This window comes from Dendronephthya gigantea, unplaced genomic scaffold (assembly GCF_004324835.1).
Source record: "Dendronephthya gigantea isolate DGI-Jeju-01 unplaced genomic scaffold, DenGig_1.0 000009F, whole genome shotgun sequence".
In the NCBI taxonomy this organism is placed as follows: domain Eukaryota; kingdom Metazoa; phylum Cnidaria; class Anthozoa; order Malacalcyonacea; family Nephtheidae; genus Dendronephthya; species Dendronephthya gigantea.
The window spans coordinates 1,121,079-1,143,143 of record NW_021163019.1 but is presented as its reverse complement, the minus strand read 5'-3'; the positions used below and the strand labels follow the sequence as shown (position 1 = coordinate 1,143,143).

Genomic DNA, 22,065 nt, shown 5'->3' with positions numbered 1-22,065 from the left:
GATGAGAATTGTGTATTCCACCTGTGGTTCGTTCCGATCATTGGAACCAGGATTCCAGGTAAAACGGAAGTGATTAGCATTTGTTGACAATTCCGGAAATTTTAAAGGCACGCATTCAACGCAACAAAATTGCAAAGAAGAGCAAGTAATTTAATTTTTGTTTCAAACCGCTTTGGTTTCGGTGTTATCAAAGCGGTTTGTTTCCCAAATAATATTCTTCCACCACAATGGCAACGATTGGAAATTCTGGTCATCCATTGAAGTGGTTTAAGGACCAGAATGCGGCCAGAAATTTGTGGGAATGTGCAATATGTCTTGAGGTTTTAAAAGACCCTGTGCAAATACGAGATTGCGGACATCAATTTTGTGAGCTCTGTATTGAAGATATTCTCAAGTAAGGCTCACATTAAAGCTGAATAATTATACTGTATAACAGGCATTATAATACGCGTGTTTTTGACACACTTTGTGTCCTTGTAAAAGGCGAATGTGTCCTTGTTAGTAAATGGAAAAGCGTGTAGTTAAAAATCATGCCTCATGGACAAAAATGTCTAATATAATTTTAATTTGACTATTTAAAATAATTATTGTTTCTATTATAAAATTGACATTATTGAATATATTATATATTAAAAAAGGCTAGAGACTGACGGACCGTGCTTTGCATGGCTATGCTCTTTTTTATATGCTTGCGTTGTAATTTCACGTTGTAATTTCTAAGACTGAGTGATTATTGAACCTAAAGACAATATGTGTCCTTGTAAAAATTCCGTATTATAATGCCTGCTGTATAACATCTATATCTAGTAATATGTTAATCGAGAGTTCACGCTTACTGCATAGTGTATAGTATCTTGATAATCTTACAGTACACAACATTATGCAGGAAGAACAAAAGCCCCTCACCTTCTACGTTAATTGATATTCCATGTTGAAGTGTAGTATCTGCTTTGTCCTCTTATGTTTGTAGTTCTACAGGCTATCTACCCTTGTGTTACAGTAGAGTGTTACAGTGAAAACCCTGCCTGTTTGAAAATATTTCCTAATTAATATATTATATAAATTCAATAGGGTTGATCCTCGATGCCCTACATGTAGAATTGACATATCAGGTGCCAAGGTAATTTTCTTTGTATATATGGATTACAGATTTTGGTGATAAGTTGGATGAGGAAAGGAATTGGAAATGATTTGAAGTAGTAGCAGAACATTAATTAATATGCTCTCTTGTTATTTCACAATAGATATTTGAAGATCAAGCTGCAAGGAGAATGATCAATCAACTTGATGTAAATTGTTGTAATGAAGGATGTAGCTGGATGGGGTGTTTAACCTCTTTACTACAGGTATGAAACTGACAAATATTTGGGGAAGTGTCTATCCCAATGCCTTGTAGCATATTTTCTCTATGCAACTAAACTAGAAGTTACTCCAATGCATACGTCAACCAGCATTAGGTACAACTGGAAATGCAACTGACATCTCAACTCATATGGCAGGGAAGATTGCTAGAACCAGATTGTACTCTGGGTGTTTATACAGTACATACAGTCAACTTTGGAATTGTCTCCCAGCCTGTCCTGGGGGGGGGGCAAGGGGGGGTCTTGTCATGAAATCACAAAGGTGTTTTTAAGATTTCACAAATCACGAAGAAGATCATTTCATTTTCACGATTTTTACGTCTAGTTGACTTTGCAGCGGGAAGACTGGGAAATTAGGCGGAAAGCTACTGTTTTGACTATTCTACCTTTCGTTTAGTTGGGGCCCAGTATTTAATCTAAAAAATTATAAATAGTGGTAAAATATTGGGGAAAATAAGATGCCTTTGCCAGCGTTTTAGGTCTTCACGAGTCACGGAAATACAGAAATGATGCTAATCACAGATCACGAAAATACCCTTGCCCCCCTCTTGTCCTCTGGTACCCTATAAAATTAGGTTGACTAAAAAGAGAACAGGAAACATCACTTGTATGATGATCGATTTGTTCAACATAGGATCATCAAAATGCCTGCAAATTTTTGATCCGCAGTGCTGACAATGTCAATCAACTTGATGTTGGCAAACTTGAGAAAAAACTTGAAACTCTCATGATGAACGTTTTTACCTTGGAAAAACAAGAAAAGAAGGTGATTTTTATTGGTCAAAATTATCAAATATCTAGCTGGAATTGTTAGAACTGTACATTTGTCTGAGATATCTTTGACCAGTGATGTACCTATATTAAATAAATTTATTACACAGCATGAAGAAGATATTAAAGAACTGAAATTGAAGGTAATTATGAGAACATTTGGAAGGAATGTATCTTAATAATTTATATAGCTTATAATACACAAATATGATAATGGTTTGTATCACATTTATATCTATATCTATCTATCTATATCTATATTATTTTTATTTTATTATTTTATTATATTTATTTTTTTATTATTTCAGCATGAAACTGAGTTGAAGAAAGTTCAGGAAAAGGTCAGTGTAATTTTCTTAAGCCAAGTAAGAATTATTTTATTATATTTATTTTTTTATTTTTTCAGCATGAAACTGAGTTGAAGAAGGTTCAGGAAAAGGTCAGTGTAACTTGATTGCCAAAAATTGTCAGGTGTTTCGTTCATGTTTGCTTCGTATAAATATAATAAGGGCAATTTGATTGACCCAACATAAATTAAGATGTAAGAGATCTTTGAAAATTTTGATCTAAATAATGCTATGACTAGATGTGTGCTGTGCGTGCTCCAAAAATAGTTCATTATCAATTCACCTTTACTTCAACATAAGCGATGAGGGACCTAGTTAGCAGAAGTTAGCAGGCTGTACAAGCATTAGCAGCATAAACTTGAATGATTTTTGACCAACTTAGAAAGCTACTTAATGCAAAATCGTGTTGTGATTTTGGTGCAATTATTTAAAGTGAGCTTTTTTCCAGTCTGGTGGAACAGTGCTACTTTGGTAGTTTTTTCGAAAGATCAATATTTTTTGTTCATATTCCAGTATGAAAATGATTTGAAACAGATCCATTTGAAGGTAAGTTTTTTGTCACAATTTTTGAGTTAAAATTGCTATTTTATTGTTTTACCATAGGCGGCCCAGAACTGATCTCACTGACCTCGCGCTACGCTCATGTTGTCTGAACAGTCTTATATAATATAAGACTGTTCAGACAACATGAGCGTAGCGCGAGGTCAGTGAGATCAGTTCTGGGCCGCCTATGGTTTTACATAAACATATCAATAATTTTACAGAATGAAAAGTGTGAAAATGAATTGAAGCACTTAAAGTTGAAGGTTAAGTTTAACTTTTATATGGAGCAATAGTTACAACATTAAGTTATATCATTCTTCATTTCAAGAATAGGAGTTTTATTGGGACTAAGTATTATGATCCGCAAATGCCTTGTATTTTTTTAGTTCGCAATGATGCAATAACATGGTAATATTATCTTATTACATATCATAAAACCAAAAAATGGCAGTAATCATGTGTATTTTTGTTTTATTTTAGCATGACGAAGACGTAAGAATTCTTCGGCATGAGATCTTAGCAACTGCCTATGCTCCATCCTTGTCCCAGGTGCCTTTACAAGAGGCTGAACCAGCATATACTTGGAAGATAGCAAACTTCACAAGAAAGCTTGCTAGAGCGATATCTGACAACGATTATGGTAAACTGGATAGTGAACCATTTTTTTCTAGCCATGGTTACAAAATGAAAGTCTCGGTTTATCTGAACGAAGGTCCGGGTGGTAGATCGGGATACATGGGAATTTACCTGATATTAGTGAAAGGTGATCGTGATGGAATTCTTCCTTGGCCTTTCACAAAGAAAACTACGTTTATTCTTGTTGATCAGCAAGATGATATTGCGCAAAGACAAAACGTTGAATACATTATGGTCCCAGAGGGCCAAAAAGAGTTTAAGAGACCAAGACAACGCGAGAATATAGGTTATGGGACGGATGACTTTATCAAACATTCAACTCTACGTACTCGTCTATACATCAGAGACCACGCTGTGTACATCAAGATCGTGCTAGATCCATAACTAAGATTCATAAGTGGCTATAACGATAACTCTATTTGCTGTAGTTGTCTAGTACTGAATTTCTTGACCATAACAACAGTTAGAAAAACAGATATAGTTAGAGTTCAGTTAATGTTAGATTAAATGTTACAATTACGGTTTGTAGTCATGGCATTGTTTCAGGATGTTTCTAGAAAGGGAAAAAAACTTGACACATTGTGATACGTTGAATATCTGAGTTTAAACATGTTCTGAAGAATATATGTTTTTATAAATTATTTTTAATTTTTATTTTGGAGGAGCCTTGTCACGCAATTTCAGACGCAAAAAGTAAACTGTATGACGCGTATAGAATCTTCAAATTTTCTGGTAGAATACGATGCATCAAAACCACTAAAATCGCTAAAAAATCTTTTCTTTTGATATTCCCTTGGAGACAATAGTGCAAAATAAAACGAAGATGTGGCGACTCCCAAAAAAGAGGGATTTGTAACATCTACGCAGAAAAAAATTTCTGAACTCTTTAGACTTTACCAGCGAGGAAACCTATACAATCATACAATCTTTGCATTGGGCCTGTTTACATCGAACATATCCCATTTTGTCAATTTCGTACCAACGCTTTTTTTAAAATATGCATTTCTGTCGTTCGTCATGTCATTGTTTTAAATAGTAAAAAAGTATGTATAGAAAAATATTACCATCTTACCACTTTCCTTTTTAATATTTCGTAGAATGAAAAGTCTGAAAATGAGTTGAAGCAATTCAAGTTAAAAGTGCGTATTAGTCAAAATCATTCTTGTTCCACAATGTCTATCTTTATCAATAATGACTAACATTGATGAGACAGCGTAATGTGTGCTCCAGATAGACAGAGAGTATCGTTTTATTCAAATATTATACTGTCTGTCTGCACCAAAGGTTATATCTACTTGTTTATAGGCTTAACACTAAACGTCTAACAGTAGCAATTTAGACTAGTCTTTCTAACACGGGCTGAAAACTTGGATTTAAAGTTATAAGTTTTGCCGATCATTTGTTTCAGTTAATGACTGTTGCTTCTAACAATGTTGTTTCTGCATGAATCGGCTTAAGATTATATATCAACATTTTCAAAAAAGGCATTCAGATTGAAAGTGATAAATATTATCTGCCATATTTATTCACCTATAACAAGTTTAGGAACAGAAATATTTCCGAATGAAATTTGAAAAGATTCTACTGCGCATGCGCTTCCCGGAAAATTTTCCGTACCGAGGAAGTTTTTCCCGGTGTGTAAATTCAGCTTAAGGCCTGTTTTCCACTTCAATCGTAGCGTAACGTAGCGTATTTCTTTGTTTCCGGAGTATTCGACCAGAACTAATGACTTTAAAACAATGAGATACGCTACGTTTCGCTACGGTACGGTTGAAGTGGAAAACAGGCCTAAGTATTCCTTCTAAATTCCTGTAGCACGATGAAGAGATGAAACTTCTTGGACAGAAGATTGAGACGATGCAGGCGATGATTAGTGCGCGCGTTCCAGAAGTAGTTCAGCAACCATCGTCCTACCAGAAGCCTGAAGCAGATTACATTTGGCAAATACCAAATTTTACAGCGCAGTTGGTTGATGCAATTGCCCGGAATAGTCTTGGCCCTTTGGAAAGTGAAGATTTTTTCTCCAGTCACGGCTACAAAATGAGGCTTACGGCGTATTTAAATGAAGGTGCAAGGGGGTGTGAAGGTTACATGGGTGTTTATGTTCATTTCATGAAAAGTGATCGAGATGATTTTCTGCCCTGGCCATTCAAGAAGCGTTTCACATTTGTTCTCCTTGATAAGCAAGACGATCCCAGTCAAAGACGAAATGTCAGTGTAGCAATCACTCCAAAAGAAGAAAAGAAATTCCAGAGACCAACAAGAACATTTCAGAGAGGTCAAGGAAGACAAAAGTTTGTGTTACATTCAACTCTAGAAACTGGCCATTACATTAGAGATGACACTGTATATATAATGATTGTGATAGATCCATAAAAGAGCGATTCTAAACTTTTAAATCTGGATTTAATGAAAAGGAATTTAGATGGAACTGTATCCTGACTTGAACAGTGTATTTCAAATAGGTTCCTATGTATATTTCATCATTGGAATAATCTAAGACTTCAGTATATAACAAAGAAATCAAAATTATGCACAACCTGGGGTTGTTTAGTTGCAGTGTAAACACGCTTGCAATATTTTGTGCTCAGCGTCAGCCAAATTTGATATCGTATAACTTTAATCACAACGGAAGTAATTTGATACCATTCTTAGAACAACAATTCTGGGGAAATATAACGCGGCTTTGATCGAACACTTGTCGGAACATGCAGTATCTTTCCATATTCACACTGATGTTTAAGCAATAAAATGGCTACAAATGGTCATTCTGGTCATCCCATGAAGTGGTTCAAGGACCAGCATGCAGCAAGACATGCTTATGAATGCGCAATATGTCTGGAGGTTTTGAAAGATCCTGTGCAAATAAGAGATTGCGGACATCAATTTTGTGCGGTTTGTATCGCAAGTAATCTCAGGTATAAGATTGACTGTATGTATACTCCTCGCTTTCCCGTTGGATGTTGCCATGATAACTGATAAGAGTACAAATTTTGATCAGGGCAGAAAAAATGAAATCTTCATCACCACAACTAGAGTAAAGACCATTTTAGAATGATCAAAAGATTTGGTTTCGAAATGTAAAGGCGCTGTTAAACTATGCAATTTTCCTTGCAACTTGCAATGCAATTATTGTTTTGAGGGATATTAATTTGCCGAATGTTCGAAATGATTTGCAGAAAACGTTAGCAGATCGTAAGAAATGTTCGTATTTGTCAGCTTTAGATGCATCAGGATTAGAATTGCATTGCAAGTTGAAAGGGAAGTTGCATAGTATAACACAGCCTTAAAATTAGGACTATAAAGTCCTGCAAATCTCGTAAATATTTGTATTATGTGCGCTGAAAATAGTTTAGTTTTCTCAATCGCTCGATCCCCTGGTTATCTCTTTCATGTATATAATTTCCTGCTATGATTAAGGTTATCTCCATCTAGCGAAATTCCTAAAACTTTGTCAATAATTCATCCTTATGCGTGATTTTATACATTTCTATACTTTTACTCGTCTCAAGATGCTTTTTCCAGCTGTGGTGTTAGATTTCGTTCAAGTCTATAGATCGAAATTTTCTCCATTGCTGGAATAATTCAGCATGTATACCCATGCATGCAGTAATCTACATAATTGACGTGCATAAATCGCCGTATATAGTGGTACCTATAGAATATCAATCTACAATTTATGTGATAAGACATTACTGGGAAATAACACGTTTTAGCTAGGGCATACACGGTTCGATCAGCACTGAATAAATATAAATTTACGCCCAATGAATACTATCCAGAGAGATGAGAAGTCAGAACTTGTTTTTCAAGATCGATCAGTGTTTGCTCAAATTTTAATGTCGTTCACACGAGTACGTGGTCTAAATATACTTTCCCTTCAGGATTAATGCTCGATGTCCATCATGCAGAATAGAAATATCGGAGGCAATGGTATGTTTATAGCTCTTTATATTGCTTCTAAAATAATTACCATGCTCGGGCTCTCACAAAGGTGACCAAGGTTGCAATCAAACCTCACCATCTGTGCTTCACTAGATATTTGAAGATAACGCAGCGAGAAGATTGATTCAACAACTTGATGTTAACTGTTGCAACGAAGGATGTAGCTGGCAGGGATGCCTCAGCTCGCTTCTACAGGTTCGGTATTTGAGGTTAAGTTTAGGATTTGCCTTATAGATTTAGGTCTAAATTAGGCAAGGTTTGAATTAGGAAAGAACTATATAAGGTTATAGACTGGAATTAGGGTTGGGTCAGAATTATGCATGGTTATATAAAAGATCAAGGAACTAAGGTTATACAGACTTATACAGAATAGAATTATAGCTTAGAATTGTAGTTGTGAAAAAAGATCAAGGATCATTCAAGATTAGGATTAGAATTTAGATCAAGTGATTAGGGTTACAATGGGATTTATATGAGGTTAGTTTTGCATTAAATATTAACATTGAGTCACAATATTTCTGTAATTTATCTAAATCACGCGTTTATGTGCATAATGTACTTTCGATCCAGGATCATCAAAAAAACTGCACTCATGGTAGGGATGCTGTCCATCAACTTGATGCAGATAAACTTGAAGCACTTGTGGTAAAAGTCTCAACTTTGGAACAGAAGGTAACATATGCAGATCAGGTTTATAACTTTCATATCTCATTTGTTTTTAGCACTAGCTATATTCAATAACTTTTGCGTGATTGGAGGGATAGCAATTTCATTTATGATTTATAGGTTGTGTTGAACAAAAGCATTTAAGCATCACATAAAGGGGCATGACAGCGCAATAGTACAGCCACACACACATACTTCTTGGGCTGTCTTGGGGCATATGTCATAAATATTAGGTGTTTTTTTGTTAAGCTTGCACTCCAATCATTGCAACATGAAAACGAGATGAGGCAGATGAAAGAACAGGTCAGTTTGTTTTTATGATTTCATGATGTTTTTGTTTTCAAATAAAGAATACACTATTGAGCATGTATAGCCGGAACTGTCACTCGCTCCTTAGATTTTAAAAGTGACTGCAAATTTTATAAAGCTGGCTGCAGGATACCCGATATAAAAGTAAAACAGGAGTGGCTACATTTCATGATCCTTAAGTGACACCTTTGAAAGCGCCCCACCCGAACACTATTAAAAACGTAGTTTTCTCTCTCCAACTGGCAATGTTCTCTTTAGCCTAGTGGTTAAAGAAACGACTTGCATAATTTCCCAGCTTTTTCGGTTTGTTATGAAATCGTACGTTTTTTCCTCCGTTGTGACCGTTGATTTGTTAAAACATTTAAACCGTTAATACAAATATAAATCCTACGCCTGTATTCTAAACCCTTACTAACATCCTCACTCATTGAGTGGGAGATCATAATCGTATTAATTATTCAGCGCGGTATTTCAACTGAAACAAGACGCCTGCTCAAGGCGTTCACTCCGTGGACCGTGTAACCCAGGGCTTCTCGGTGAAAAATGAAGCTGTTTTGGGTTACCTGTAGAAACGCCAACTTCTGTCGCCCAAAACTACGACTACTAAAAGGAAAAAAGACTATGGCATATTAAGACTCCGCTGCGCATACGCAGGCGGAGTAATGAGAGCTTGATGTTGAATATTTTGCTCAAACTCTCGCTGTCGATTGAGATGGGACTCTCTCATTGACCAGCAGGAACGCGATTTTAGTGTCACACTCCATGAGTGTGAGTGAGAGTGAGGTTTCAGAATACAGGCGTTAGTCTATTTAGGAAGATTCTTAGCCACGCATATGTCAATTCTTTTTTTTCCTGTAGCATAACCAAGATCTGGACCAACTTAGGCAGGAATTTAACGAAATCCTAACGGTCTATACCATGAGAATCATGAGTGCCCCTCAGGGAAACCAGCAACTATTGGCAACGTCCAATTTTAGCAATCACCAGGAACGTGTGGTAACCTACACTTGGAGAATAAGAGATTTTGCAAGAAAATATCATCAGGCGATATTACAAAACGTAATTGGTCGTTTGGAAAGTGAGCCGTTTTTCTCAAGAGATGGTTACAAAATGAAGCTTCGACTCAATTTAAACCAAGAATCAATAGGGTACCCCGGCTGCATGGGTATTTATTTACTTTTAATGAAGGGAGATCAAGATGCACTTCTGCCATGGCCTTTTACAAAGCGTTTCACATTTATCCTTGTCGATCAGCAAAATGACCCGAGTCAAAGACAAGATATCGAGGAATCAATAGTCCCAAGAGGAGAGAGAAATTTTGAAAGACCTCAGGGGGTTGAGAATGTTGGTCGTGGATATGAAAATTTTGTTACACATGCAATTCTAAATACTCGTGGATACATTAAGAATGGCACTCTATTTATCATGGTTGTAGTCGACCCGTGAACACAACGATTTTAATGTCGATATTAAAACTGTAAAGTAGTAATATGTAATAAGTAATATGTCATACAATGCCTAACTGTCATGTAACTGTACTGATTGCAAAAGAGGATTTTTTCCAGCAATTGATAGGAACTTTTAGAATCTGCTGTGTTGCAACTGAATGAAAACTGGCTACTGTTTACTGAGTACTGTATTTAAAAAATAATAAAAAGCAATGCGTGCCTCGTTTTCGTACTACCTTCCAGGGTTGCCAGATTCCTGGAAAAATAAGACAACATTGTTGTATGAAGGTTATGGTAATATTTCGCTTTTAATATTTCTGCAATTCTACTCATAGTCTCATATAATATATTGAATTTGCAAAATGTCGTGTCTCAAAGCTCTAGGAAGGCCATCCTATGAGAATTGTGTGTTCCACTTTTCCACGAATTGGTTAATTTAGTTTATCAGTTCCGATCAGATAAAACGGAAGTGAACTGCATTCGCTGACAAATCCAGGAATTTAGGCAATGCAAGTATGCAACAAGCAAACAATTTAATCTTTTTTTCTAACCACTTTGACTTTGTAATCATCAAAGCGATTTGTCCCTGAATAATCTTCTTCCGTCATGCACTATGGCAACAAACGGTCATTTTAGGTTTCTGGTCATCCATTGAAGTGGTTTCAGGACCAGAATAGGCTCTTACTGGTGTTTTACTAGACAAAAGGTCTATTTCGCACCAACAAACTTTGCTCTTCTTAGCTACTTCAGTAGCTTTGTGCGTGTGGCAAGTGCATTGTACCGGCATCCCCAAAGCGTAGGTTTGATTCCTAGCATTATCGTTATAAATTTTGACAAATAAGTGTGGAAAAAAGCCATTACTCGAGGGCGAGGGTCGTGGCCTTGTAGCTTCGTTTTAGTGTTACGGCTTCTTAGGTACATTTGACATTTCATTTTCCACAGAGTTCGATTTCATGCATGTGATGAAGAACGATGTTTTGTATCTTTTCACATGGCTCGTGAAAGTAAAACTTCGGTTGAAATCCATCTCTTTTAATTACGATCGTTCTAACTTCTAAATTTAAAACAATAATGTTGTGACGTAATTATCGAAAGGGTCTATAATCTAATTTTAATCTCAGATTAAAATCTCAGTATGCAAAGCCAATCCAGCTTATTTGACTATGTGAGATCATCAACTTTCAAAACAAAAGGTATCCAGGAATTTAAGAACAAAGTTGCAAGGACTGTTTCAAACTTTTACTTCATTAAAACGAAATGTTTTGCGGTTAGGTGTTTTGTACAAGGATGGCAACGATTGGAAATTCTGGTCATCCATTGAAATGGTTTAAGGACCAGAATGCGGCCAGAAATTATTGGGAATGCGCAATATGTCTGGAGGTTTTAAAAGACCCTGTGCAAATACGAGATTGTGGACATCAATTTTGTGAGCTCTGTATTGAAGATATTCTCAAGTAAGGTTCACATTTTAAATAATAAAAATAATTATACTGTATAGAATATATGTCTAGTAATGTTTTAATCGAGAGTTCATGCTTACTGGAGTGTAGACTGTAGTATCTTCAGTAGCGTAGCCAGCCTGACGATTTGTCCGGCTATAATATGCCAATATTTTGGTGTTCATTGACTGTGAAAACAATAAATTTCTAAAGACATGAATAATTATAATAACATGAAATTTACATAGCCACTGAGTATTTTATACTACACTTTAACAGTACACATCATTGTCATTATGCAGGAAAAGCAAAAGCCATGTTGAAGTGTAATATCTGCTTCGTCCTCTTATGCTTGTAGTTCTACGGGCTATCTACCCTTGTGTTACAGTAGAGTGTTACAGTGAAAACCCTGCCTGTTTGAAAATATGTCCTAATTAATATATTATATAAATTCAATAGGGTTGATCCTCGATGCCCTACATGTAGAATTGATATATCAGGTGTCAAGGTAATTTTCTTTGTATATATGGATTGAGACGATTTTGATGATAAGTTGGATGAGGAAAGGAATTACTGGCAATGATTTGAAGTAGCAGAACCTTAATATGTTCTCAATTTTTATTTCACAATAGATATTTGAAGATCAAGCTGCAAAAAGAATGATCAATCAGCTTGATGTAAATTGTTGTAATGAAGGATGTAGCTGGGTGGGGTGTTTAACCTCTTTACTACAGGTATGACAACTGACAAATATTTGGGGAAGTGTTTATCCCGATGCCTTCTAGCATATTACTCCAATGCACGCATCAACCGGCATTATAACAGCTAGGGAAATGCAACTGACATCTCAACTCATATGGCTGGGAGGATTAATGCTAGAACCAGATTGTACTCTAGGTGGTTATACAGTACATGCATACAGTCAACCTAACAAATTAACAGGTGTAGGAGTACATACAGTCAACCTAACAATTTAACAGGTGTAGGAAATTAACAGGTGTAGGAATTGTCTCCCAGCCTGTCCCCTGGTACCCTTTAAGAAATAGAAAACATTTTCTGTGTTTCTATACAGTTATAGAAACACGCGTGGGAGTTTGGGAGAACGAGAAATAATCAGTGGAAAAACGAGCCCGTAGGGCGAGTTTTTCCACGTTATTTCGAGTTCTCCCAAACTCCCACAAGTGTTTCTATAACTGTATAGAAACACAGGAAAAACGTTTTCTATTTCTTTTATAATATAACTCGATAAAAAGATTTTGTACAAATATTATAATTCGATTCAATTACAAATTCTCATTACATCGCTTCGCTTGCCAAGTTCGGCGGGAAAATTCCCGTGTTTCTATAACAGTTATAGAAACACGCTTCTCGACCAATCAGCAAGCGCGTACTATAAATGTTATATTATAGATAAAATTAGGTTAACTAAAAAGAGGACAGGAAACATCACTTGTATATGATGATCAATTTGTTCAACATAGGATCATCAAAATGCCTGCAAATTTTTGATCCGCAGTGCTGACAATGTCAATCAACTTGATGTTGGTAAACTTGAGAAAAAACTTGAAACTCTCATGATGAAAGTTTTTACCTTGGAAAAACAAGAAAAGAAGGTGATTTTTATTGGAATTATTTAGAAATTATTTAGAACTGTACATTTGTCTGGGATATTTTTGACCAGTAACATACGTATTAAATAAATTTATTACACAGCATGAAGAAGATATTAAAGAACTGAAATTGAAGGTAATTATAAGAACATTTGGAAGAAATGTATATATAATACACAAATATGATGATGGTTTGTATCACATTTATATCTATATCTATCTATCTATATCTATATTATTTTTATTTTATTATATTTTATTATTATATTTATTATTTTTTATTATTTCAGCATGAAACTGAGTTGAAGAGGGTTCAGGAAAAGGTCAGTGTAACTTTCTTAAGCCAAGTAAGAATTATTTTGCCAAAAATTGTAAGGTGTTTTGTTCATGTTTGCGTTGTATAAATATAATAAGGGCATTGTTTATTGTGCATGGAAAGTATTGAAAAATAAAAAATAGTAAAAGGCTCTCTGAATAAGTTATTTAAATTTGATTGACCCAACATAAAGACATGATGTAAGATTAAGATGTAAGAAAACTTTGAAAAATTTGAATTAACACTCGGACGAAATCTTCCGAGAGGGATGACGAAGAAGACAGGCCAGTTTTCAGAGTATATAGTTCAAAGGCAGCTTTAAAAACTGTAATAACATCTGACTCATGAACCGCTTTTAACATCATAATTCATAACTCAGTTAATAATGCCATGACTATGTGTGCTCTGCGTGCTCCAAAAATAGTTCATTATCAATTCAAGTTTACTTCAACATAAGCGATGAGGGACCTGGTTTTTTAGCAGGCTGTACAAGCATTAGCAGCATAAAACATGTTGTTGGTACAATGTAAGTGAACTTTTTTCCAGTCTGGGGGAACAGTGCTACTTTGGTAGTTTTTTCAAAAGATCAACATTTTCTTGTTCATATTCCAATATGAAAATGATTTGAAACAGATCCATTTAAAGGTCAGTTTTTTGTCACAATTTTTGAGTTAAAATTGCATATTTTGTTTTGCATGAATATTTCAATAATATTAGTGAATGAAAAGTGGGAAATTGAAGGACCTGAAGGTTAAGTTTAACTTTTATGGAGCAATAGTTACAACATTTAGTTAATTATATTATTCTTCATTGCAAGAGTAGTGGTTTTATTGGGAATAATTATTATGAATTGCAAAGAATTGATGCAACATGGTATCTAAGCTCTTGGCCTTAAATTTCATAATTACCACTGATAAATTCTCTTTATTTATTATTATTTAAATAAATTATAGGTACTTTTCCCCTAATATGCAAGCATATTAAAGCGCATTATTCCCATCTATTGTGTTATTATTATCTTATTACATATCTTAAAACCAAAAAATGGCGGTAACTATATATTTTTTGTTTCATTTTAGCATGACGAAGACGTAAGAATTCTTCGGCATGAGATCTTAGCAACTGCCCATGCTCCATCCTTGTCCAAGGTGCCTTTACAGGAGGCTGAACCAGCATATACTTGGAAAATAGCAAACTTCACAAGGAAGCTTGCTAGAGCAATATCCGACAACGATTGTGGTGATCTGGAGAGTGAACCATTTTTTTCTAGCCTTGGTTACAAATTGAAAGTCTTGGTTTATCTGAACGAAGGTCCGCGTGACAGATCGGGATACATGGGAATTTACCTCATATTAGTGAAAGGTGATCGTGATGGAACTCTTCCTTGGCCTTTCACAAAGAAAACTACGTTTATTCTTGTTGATCAGCAAGATGACATAGCGCAAAGACAAAACGTTGAACACATTATGGTCCCAGAGGGCGAAAAACAGTTTAAGAGACCAAGACAACGCGAGAATGAAGGTTGTGGGACGAGTAACTTTATCAAACATTCAACTCTACGTTCTCGTCAATACATCAGAGACCACGCTGTGTTTATCAAGATCGTCGTTGAGCCATAAATTGCCATAACGATAACTGTATTTGGCGGACTGAGAAATCAGTTGTCTAGTACTGATTTTCTTAACGATAACAACAGTTAAAAATACAATTAAATAGAGTTACGTTAATGTGAGATTAAATTTTACAATTACGGTTTGTTGCCATGCATTTGTAAAATCGACGCAGAAAAAACTCTTTATTAATACCAGCGATGATCCTATATTTCCTTTTAATCCTATATTCCCTTTCAGAGTCGTTATTGTCAATTTCGTACCTACACGTTTTTTAAGGTAGAATAATCCTGAAAAAAATTTTTTTTTCTAGAATTTTGATATTTTTCAGACATGTTGTATTATTACTCTTTGAACCATAACAAAGCTAGAATCAGCATCAAACTATACTATTTGCATCATAAATTATGTTTATTTTGCATCATAAGGACCATACCTAGTTGTTTACCCTCCTTAGCAACCGACTTAGGCCTTAGTTACGGGGTTTTAGATCAATGGAAATAAAAAAAGTCCCTCTAGAGTGATTTCGTAACATAATCTGCATTAAAGAATATCTTCGATCGCTTTCGTATTTTTTTGTCGTTCGCGGTCATGTCATCATGTTTTAAGTATTAAGATGCTGCATACAATTTTTTTACCATGACTTCTTTAGCCACAACTCTGCCATCTTACTGTCTTCCTACATTTTATACTTCTTAGAATGAAAAGTCTTAAAATGAGTTGAAGCAATTCAAGTTAAAGGCTCACCTTTACACAATGAAGAAATAGAAAACATTTTTCGTGTTTCTATACAGTTATAGACACACGCGTGGGGGTCGAAGAACGAGCCCGTACAAGCCCCGTAGGGAGAGTTTTTTCACGTTATTTCGAGTTTTCCCAAACTCCCACAAGTGTTTCTATTTAGGAGGAGATATTTTTCTATGTCGCGTAATATACGCTCAAAACCTCAGTTATATATCTTCATGTAACAGCACTAAAATTTTCAGCATTAAAAATGTTTTGCAAACCTGAAAAGCATCCACAAAGTATGTTTACTGTATAATCTCAAAATATTGTGAAAATGAAAAGCTTTCTCGGGATACGCCGAGAAGAAAATGACACTTGAATCGAAGCTTCTTTTGTATTCATTTCAGTTATAATGGCGTTGACATTATAACATTGTTGATAGCCGCCGCATTATATTTTGTAATAACTCCTTTGTTTGGTGTTTTGCATTCACCAAATACAGTTCAAAACTTAGTCCACAACATAATCTAAAGAATAACGGTAAAATAAATGGATTTTGAGTGGTACGCCGAAAAGATTTTAGGTTTTGAGCGTTTTCCCGCCAAAATACGCGACATAATAGACATAATAAAAAATCTCCTCTTAACAATTAGACAACGAGTCCGAGTTGTCTATGAGCGAATAGTCAACGAAGGCGAACCTGAGTATTGTTTTGAATTGTGAGCCTCAATCAACCGTAGCGGTTCCCTTTAAGGGTCGGTCTTAATTGTGAGCCTGAATTCGACCGTAGCAGTTCCCTTTAAGGGCCGGTCACTATTTTTATTTTATTATTTTATTATATTTATTATTTTTTTATTATTTCAGCATGAAACTGAGTTGAAGAAGGTTCAGGAAAAGGTCAGTGTAACTTTCTTAAGCCAAGTAAGAAATATTTTGCCAAAAATTGTCAGGTGTTTTGTTCATGTTTGCTTTGTATAAATATAATAAGGGCAATAATTTGTTTATTGTGCATGGAAAGTATTGAAAAATAAAAATGGTAAGGCTGTCTGAATAAATTTTTTAAATTTGATTGCAGACCCAACATAAATTAGGATGTAAGAAATCTTTGAAAAATTTGAATTAAAAATGCTATGACTATGTGTGCTGTGCATCCTCCAAAAATAGTTTATTATCAATTCACCTTTACTTCAACGTAATTAAGCGATGAGGGACCTGGTTAGCTGGCTATACAAGCATTAGCAGCATAAACTTGAATGATTTATGACCAACTTAGAAAGCTACTTAATGCGAAACATGTTGTGATTTTGGTGCAATTTAAGTGAGCTTTTTTCCAGTCTGGTAGAACAGTGCTACTTGGGTAGTTTTTTCAAAAGATCAACATTTTCTTGTTCATATTCCAGTATGAAAATGATTTTAAACAGATCCATTTGAAGGTAAGTTTTTTGTCACAATTTTTGAGTTAAAATTGCTATTTTGTTTTGCATAAACATTTCAATAATATTAGTGAATGAAAAGTGTGAAAATGAATTGAAGAAAATGAATATGGAGCAATAGTTACAACATTTAGTTATATTATTCTTCATTGCAAGAGTAGTGGTTTTATTGGGAATATTAATTATGAATCGGAAAGACTTGATGCAACATGGTATCTAAACTCTTTGCCTTAAATTTCATAATTACCATTAATAAATTATCTTTATTACATATAGGTAATTTGCCCCTAATATGCAAGCATATTAAAGCATCATTCCCATCTATTGTGGTGATTATCCTATTACATATCATAAAACCAAAAAATGGCAGTAACCATGTATATTTCTTGTTTAATTTTAGCATGACGAAGACGTAAGAATTCTTCAGCATGAGATCTTAGCAACTGCGCATGCTCCATCCTTGTCCAAGGTTCCTTTAAAGGAGGCTGAACCAGCCTATACTTGGAAAATAGCAAACATCACAAGAAAGCTTGCTAGAGCAATATCCGACAACGATTGTGGTGATCTGGAGAGTGAACCATTTTTTTCTAGCCATGGTTACAAATTGAAAGTCTTGGTTTGTTTGAACGAAGGTCCGCGTGACAGATCGGGATACACGGGAATTTACCTAACATTAGTGAAAGGTGATCGTGATGGAACTCTTCCTTGGCCATTCACAAAGAAAACTACGTTTATTCTTGTTGATCAACAAGATGATATTGCGCAAAGACAAAACGTTGAACACATTATGGTCCCAGAGGGCGAAAAAGAGTTTAAAAGACCAAGACAACGCGAGAATAAAAGTCGGGGGACGGATGAGTTTATCAAACATTCAACTCTACGTTCTCGTCAATACATCAGAGACCACGCTGTGTTTATCAAGATCGTCGTAGAGCCATAAATTGCCATAACGATAACTGTATTTGGCGGAGAAATCAGTTGTCTAGTACTGATTTTCTTAACGATAACAACAGTTAGAAATACAATTAAATAGAGTTACGTTAATGTGAGATTAAATTTTGTAAAATCTACGCAGAAAAAAACTCTTTATTAATACCAACGAGGAAATCTATACAATCATACAATCCTATATTCAGAGTCGTTTTTGTCAATTTCGTACCTACACGTTTTTTAAATATCTTCGATCGCTTTCGTATTTTTTTGTCGTTCGCGGTCATGTCATCATGTTTTAAGTATTAAAATGTTGTATACAAATTTATTACCATGATTTCTTAAGCCACAACTCTGCCATCTTACCGTCTTCCTATTTTATACTTCTTAGAATGAAAAGTCTGAAAATGATTTGAAGCAATTCAAGTTAAAGGCTCACCTTTACACAATTAAGAAATAGAAAACATTTTCCGGGTTTTTCTATACATTTTTAGTATACACCCGACTATTGTCTATTACAAATCCTACATTCTGATTGGCTACTCGACCATTGTCTATTCGTGATGAATTGTTTTCACGTGATGAATTGTTTTCACGTGATGGTGAACGTTTGGGAAAAATTCGCTCGCGCGACCGTATAAAATTGAATTAATTAAATTATTTTTCGGTGTAATTGCGGTGTATCGATTATTTTCTCGAAATTAATATATCTAGGTACAGTGTGTATACTAAAACAATTAGACAACTCGCCTTCGTTGTCTATGAGCGAATGGTGGCAACTCCCAAACTCCTACAAGTGTTTCTATAACTGTATTGAAACACAGGAAAAAATGTTTTCGATTTCTTTTATAATATAACTCAATAAAAAGCTTCTGTACAAATATTATAATTCGATTCAAATACAAATTCTCATTACATTATTTCCCTTGTCAAGTTTGGCGGGAAAAGTCCCGCGTTTCTATACAGTTATATAGAAACACGCTTCTTGACCAATCAGCACGCGTGCTATAAATGTTATATTGTAATGTCTATTGTTACAGCGTAATGTGCGCTCCAGATAGACAGAGAATATTGTCACATTGAAAATCTTACTATATGTCTGTATCAAAAGTCGTATCTCAAACTATTGTTCATACGTTTAACACAAAACATCTAACAGTAGCAATTTAGTCGTTCTAACATGGGCTCAGTGAAAACTTGGATTTAAAGTTATAAGTTTTGCCCCCCCCCAATCATTTCCTTCCATTAATGGTCAGGCTGACTGTTGCTTCCAACAATGTTGTTTCTGCATGAATCGGCTTAAGATTATATATCAACATTTTCAAAAAAGGTATTCAGCTTTTGTTAGCTATGATAAAGAGGAGCATCTGTCCAAATTTTCATAAATTATCCGACATATTATGGCAGTGTTCAAAAAAAAATAAGGCGAAAAAATGGAGATGTCATGAATATGCAAAACTGTTTCAAGTATATAAAGTGATCAATATTATCTGCCATATTTATTTGCTTTTTGCTTGTTGCATAACAGATTTAGGTCCTAGGCCTCATGATATCACCACATAACGTAACAATCAATACAAGATCGATTTCTATCGAAAAATACACATCGGAAAAGTTTCATTGGAACGGAACGGAAAGTAAAAGTTTTTGGAGAAAAATTTTCCAAATGAAAGATTTTTCACAAAATTTCAAATGAATGTACTTTGTGTTTTTTCCTCGGAACAGAAATATTTCCGAAATTTAAAAAGGTTCTACTGCGCATGCGCTTCCCGGAAAATTTTCCGTTTCGAGGAAGTTTTTCCCGGTTTATAAATGCAGCTAGGCGGAATTTTTCGACTGAACGAAATTTTTCGCCCGATTTTCTTTTCAAATATTCTTTTCAATTGTGAGCCTGAATTCGACCGTAGCGGATTCTCTTCACCGGTCACAATTGAAAAGAAAATCGAGCGAAAAATTTCGTTTGATCGAAAATCTTAAATATGCGTTTTAAATTCCTGTAGTACGATGAAGAGATGAAACTTCTTGGACAGAAAATTGAGACGATGCAGGCGATGATTCGTGCACGCGTTCCAGAAGTAGTGCAGCAACCATCGTCCTACCAGAAGCCTGAAGCAGATTACATTTGGCAAATACCAAATTTTACAGCGCAGTTGGTTGATGCAATTGCACGGAATAGTCTTGGCGCTTTGGAAAGTGGAGATTTTTTCTCCAGGCACGGATACAAAATGAGGCTTACGATGTATTTAAATGAAGGTGCAAGGGGGTGTGAAGGTTACATGGGTGTTTATGTTAATTTAATGAAAAGTGATCGAGATGTCTTTCTGTCTTGGCCATTCAAGAAGCGTTTCACATTTATTCTCCTTGATCAGCAAGACGATCCTAGTCAAAGACAAAATGTCAGTAAAGTAATCATTCCAAAAGAAGAAAAGAATTTTCAGAGACCAATACAGGACATAGGCGAAGGTCAAGGAAGACAAAAGTTTGTGTTACATTCAACTCTAGAAACTCGTGATTACATTAGGGATGACACTGTATGTATCATGATTGTGATAGATCCATAAAAGAGCCGTTCTAAACTTTTCTTAACTGTTCTAAATATATTTTTAATGAAAAAGAATTGATTAAACAGTGTTCAAATAGGTTCTTATCAATCTTATGTATATTTCATCAATGGATTAAACAGCTTGTATAGATTTTATCTAAGACTTTAGTATGTAACATAAAATCAAAATTATGCACAACCTGGGTGGTTCGTGAGGCGCTCAGGAAACAATTATATTAGTTTGTGTCAGTTTGACATGACAAAGTACATTGTATGTTAAAATTAAATCTAATTGAGACTAGGAACTCCTATCGAAAGGATCTAAAAGAAAAGCTAACCTGTATTGTAGAATGTTCAGTTAATTTGCTAACCAGATAAATATTGAATGTAGCCCTGAGGACACGCCAAAGAACTGGAAGAAGTAAGTAGTAACGATTAAGTTTCTTAACTCATTACTCCGCCTGCGTATGCGCAGCGGAGTCTTAAAATGCCATGGTCTTTTTTCCTTTTAGTAGTCGTAGTAGTCGTAGTTTTGGGCGACAGAAGTTGGCATTTCTACAGGTAACCCAAAACATTTTGACCGAGAAGCCCTGGGTTACACGGATGAATTATGTACATCAATATGTACATCAGTTGGCATTTAGGGAGGTTTTGGGTTGATTTTGTGCAATGTTTATTTTTCTTCGTGGCCTTGTGCCTCGTGTTTGAATCGAGGTTCCTTCGTTGTGAAAAATTGAAAAATATGAATGTCGAATTGAAAGAGCTTTCAGAACCATGTTCAACAACTACAAGGGTAAGTTATTAAGATTTAGATTGTATTCATATGCTGTGGCGGTAATTGCATATTAGTATACCCAAGATTTTCTGTTTTATAGTTGATTTAGTGATTCACGTTGACGTAGTGTTTTAATACAAACTAGGTATATACAAAGTACTGTTTGCTCTCAGAAATTATACATACTACAAGTTTAGCGACCCTGCATGTTTAAGAATTCGATATTTCTATTTACTAGAGTCTATTTTAAAGCCTGTTTTATAAAATGCCTCAATTCGGCAATGAATTTTTATATGAAACATGTTTCTTTGCAATTGGTTTCACAGAATCAAAAATGGCCAAGTTGTGTCGTACTTCAGATTACACCAAGATATTCTTTTATCACAAATATAAATGTATAAATTATTACAAAGCCTGGTCGAATTGTAATCAGGACCCAAAATTTGACAGTCCAGTCTACTGTCTTCATCAGGGGTGATCTAAAGCTGGAATTGAAGCTTCTTAAATAACCAAGGGATGATGTCACCTGCCAATGAGATGCATATATTCCTTTGGCAAATCGCCACCGTCATCCTTATTCAGAGCATGATCTTTATATTCCACGCTTCTACGCAAAGTCTTTGACCATATCGATTGTTAGTGGTAATTACTTTAGAGT

The 22,065-nt window shown here is 35.1% G+C and overlaps 3 protein-coding genes across 8 annotated transcripts; all 3 read left to right on the top strand.

Annotated features, from left to right (window-relative positions):
- The first annotated feature begins 134 nt into the window (after nt 1-134).
- Nucleotides 135-15,398, top strand: LOC114517571 (TNF receptor-associated factor 2-like). 4 transcript variants are annotated; one of them, XM_028537351.1, is made up of 10 exons: nt 135-394; nt 1,072-1,120; nt 1,245-1,346; nt 1,996-2,127; nt 2,243-2,275; nt 2,441-2,473; nt 2,539-2,571; nt 2,993-3,025; nt 3,244-3,285; nt 3,503-4,362. In XM_028537351.1, the coding sequence occupies exons 1-10, from the start codon at nt 228-230 to the stop codon at nt 4,040-4,042; spliced, it is 1,164 nt and encodes a 387-aa protein (XP_028393152.1). In that variant the 5' UTR covers nt 135-227; the 3' UTR covers nt 4,043-4,362. The 4 variants fall into 4 exon arrangements, with proteins under 4 accessions (XP_028393152.1, XP_028393155.1, XP_028393153.1 ...); XM_028537354.1 differs by lacking the exons at nt 3,244-3,285; nt 3,503-4,362 and adding an exon at nt 14,471-15,398; XM_028537352.1 differs by lacking the exons at nt 2,993-3,025; nt 3,244-3,285; nt 3,503-4,362 and adding exons at nt 4,756-4,797; nt 5,474-6,176.
- On the top strand, nt 6,349-10,120 carry LOC114517574 (TNF receptor-associated factor 2-like). The gene is made up of 6 exons (XM_028537360.1): nt 6,349-6,576; nt 7,543-7,591; nt 7,697-7,798; nt 8,174-8,275; nt 8,519-8,572; nt 9,437-10,120. The coding sequence occupies exons 1-6, from the start codon at nt 6,410-6,412 to the stop codon at nt 10,022-10,024; spliced, it is 1,062 nt and encodes a 353-aa protein (XP_028393161.1). The 5' UTR covers nt 6,349-6,409; the 3' UTR covers nt 10,025-10,120.
- On the top strand, nt 11,223-20,768 carry LOC114517573 (TNF receptor-associated factor 2-like). Of its 3 annotated transcripts, XM_028537355.1 has the most exons (9): nt 11,223-11,480; nt 11,925-11,973; nt 12,098-12,199; nt 12,947-13,078; nt 13,179-13,211; nt 13,366-13,398; nt 16,592-16,624; nt 17,128-17,160; nt 17,561-18,268. In XM_028537355.1, the coding sequence occupies exons 1-9, from the start codon at nt 11,314-11,316 to the stop codon at nt 18,098-18,100; spliced, it is 1,122 nt and encodes a 373-aa protein (XP_028393156.1). In that variant the 5' UTR covers nt 11,223-11,313; the 3' UTR covers nt 18,101-18,268. The 3 variants fall into 3 exon arrangements, with proteins under 3 accessions (XP_028393156.1, XP_028393157.1, XP_028393158.1); XM_028537356.1 differs by lacking the exons at nt 17,128-17,160; nt 17,561-18,268 and adding an exon at nt 20,091-20,768; XM_028537357.1 differs by lacking the exons at nt 16,592-16,624; nt 17,128-17,160 and adding an exon at nt 14,004-14,036.
- The last annotated feature ends 1,297 nt before the right edge of the window (nt 20,769-22,065 follow it).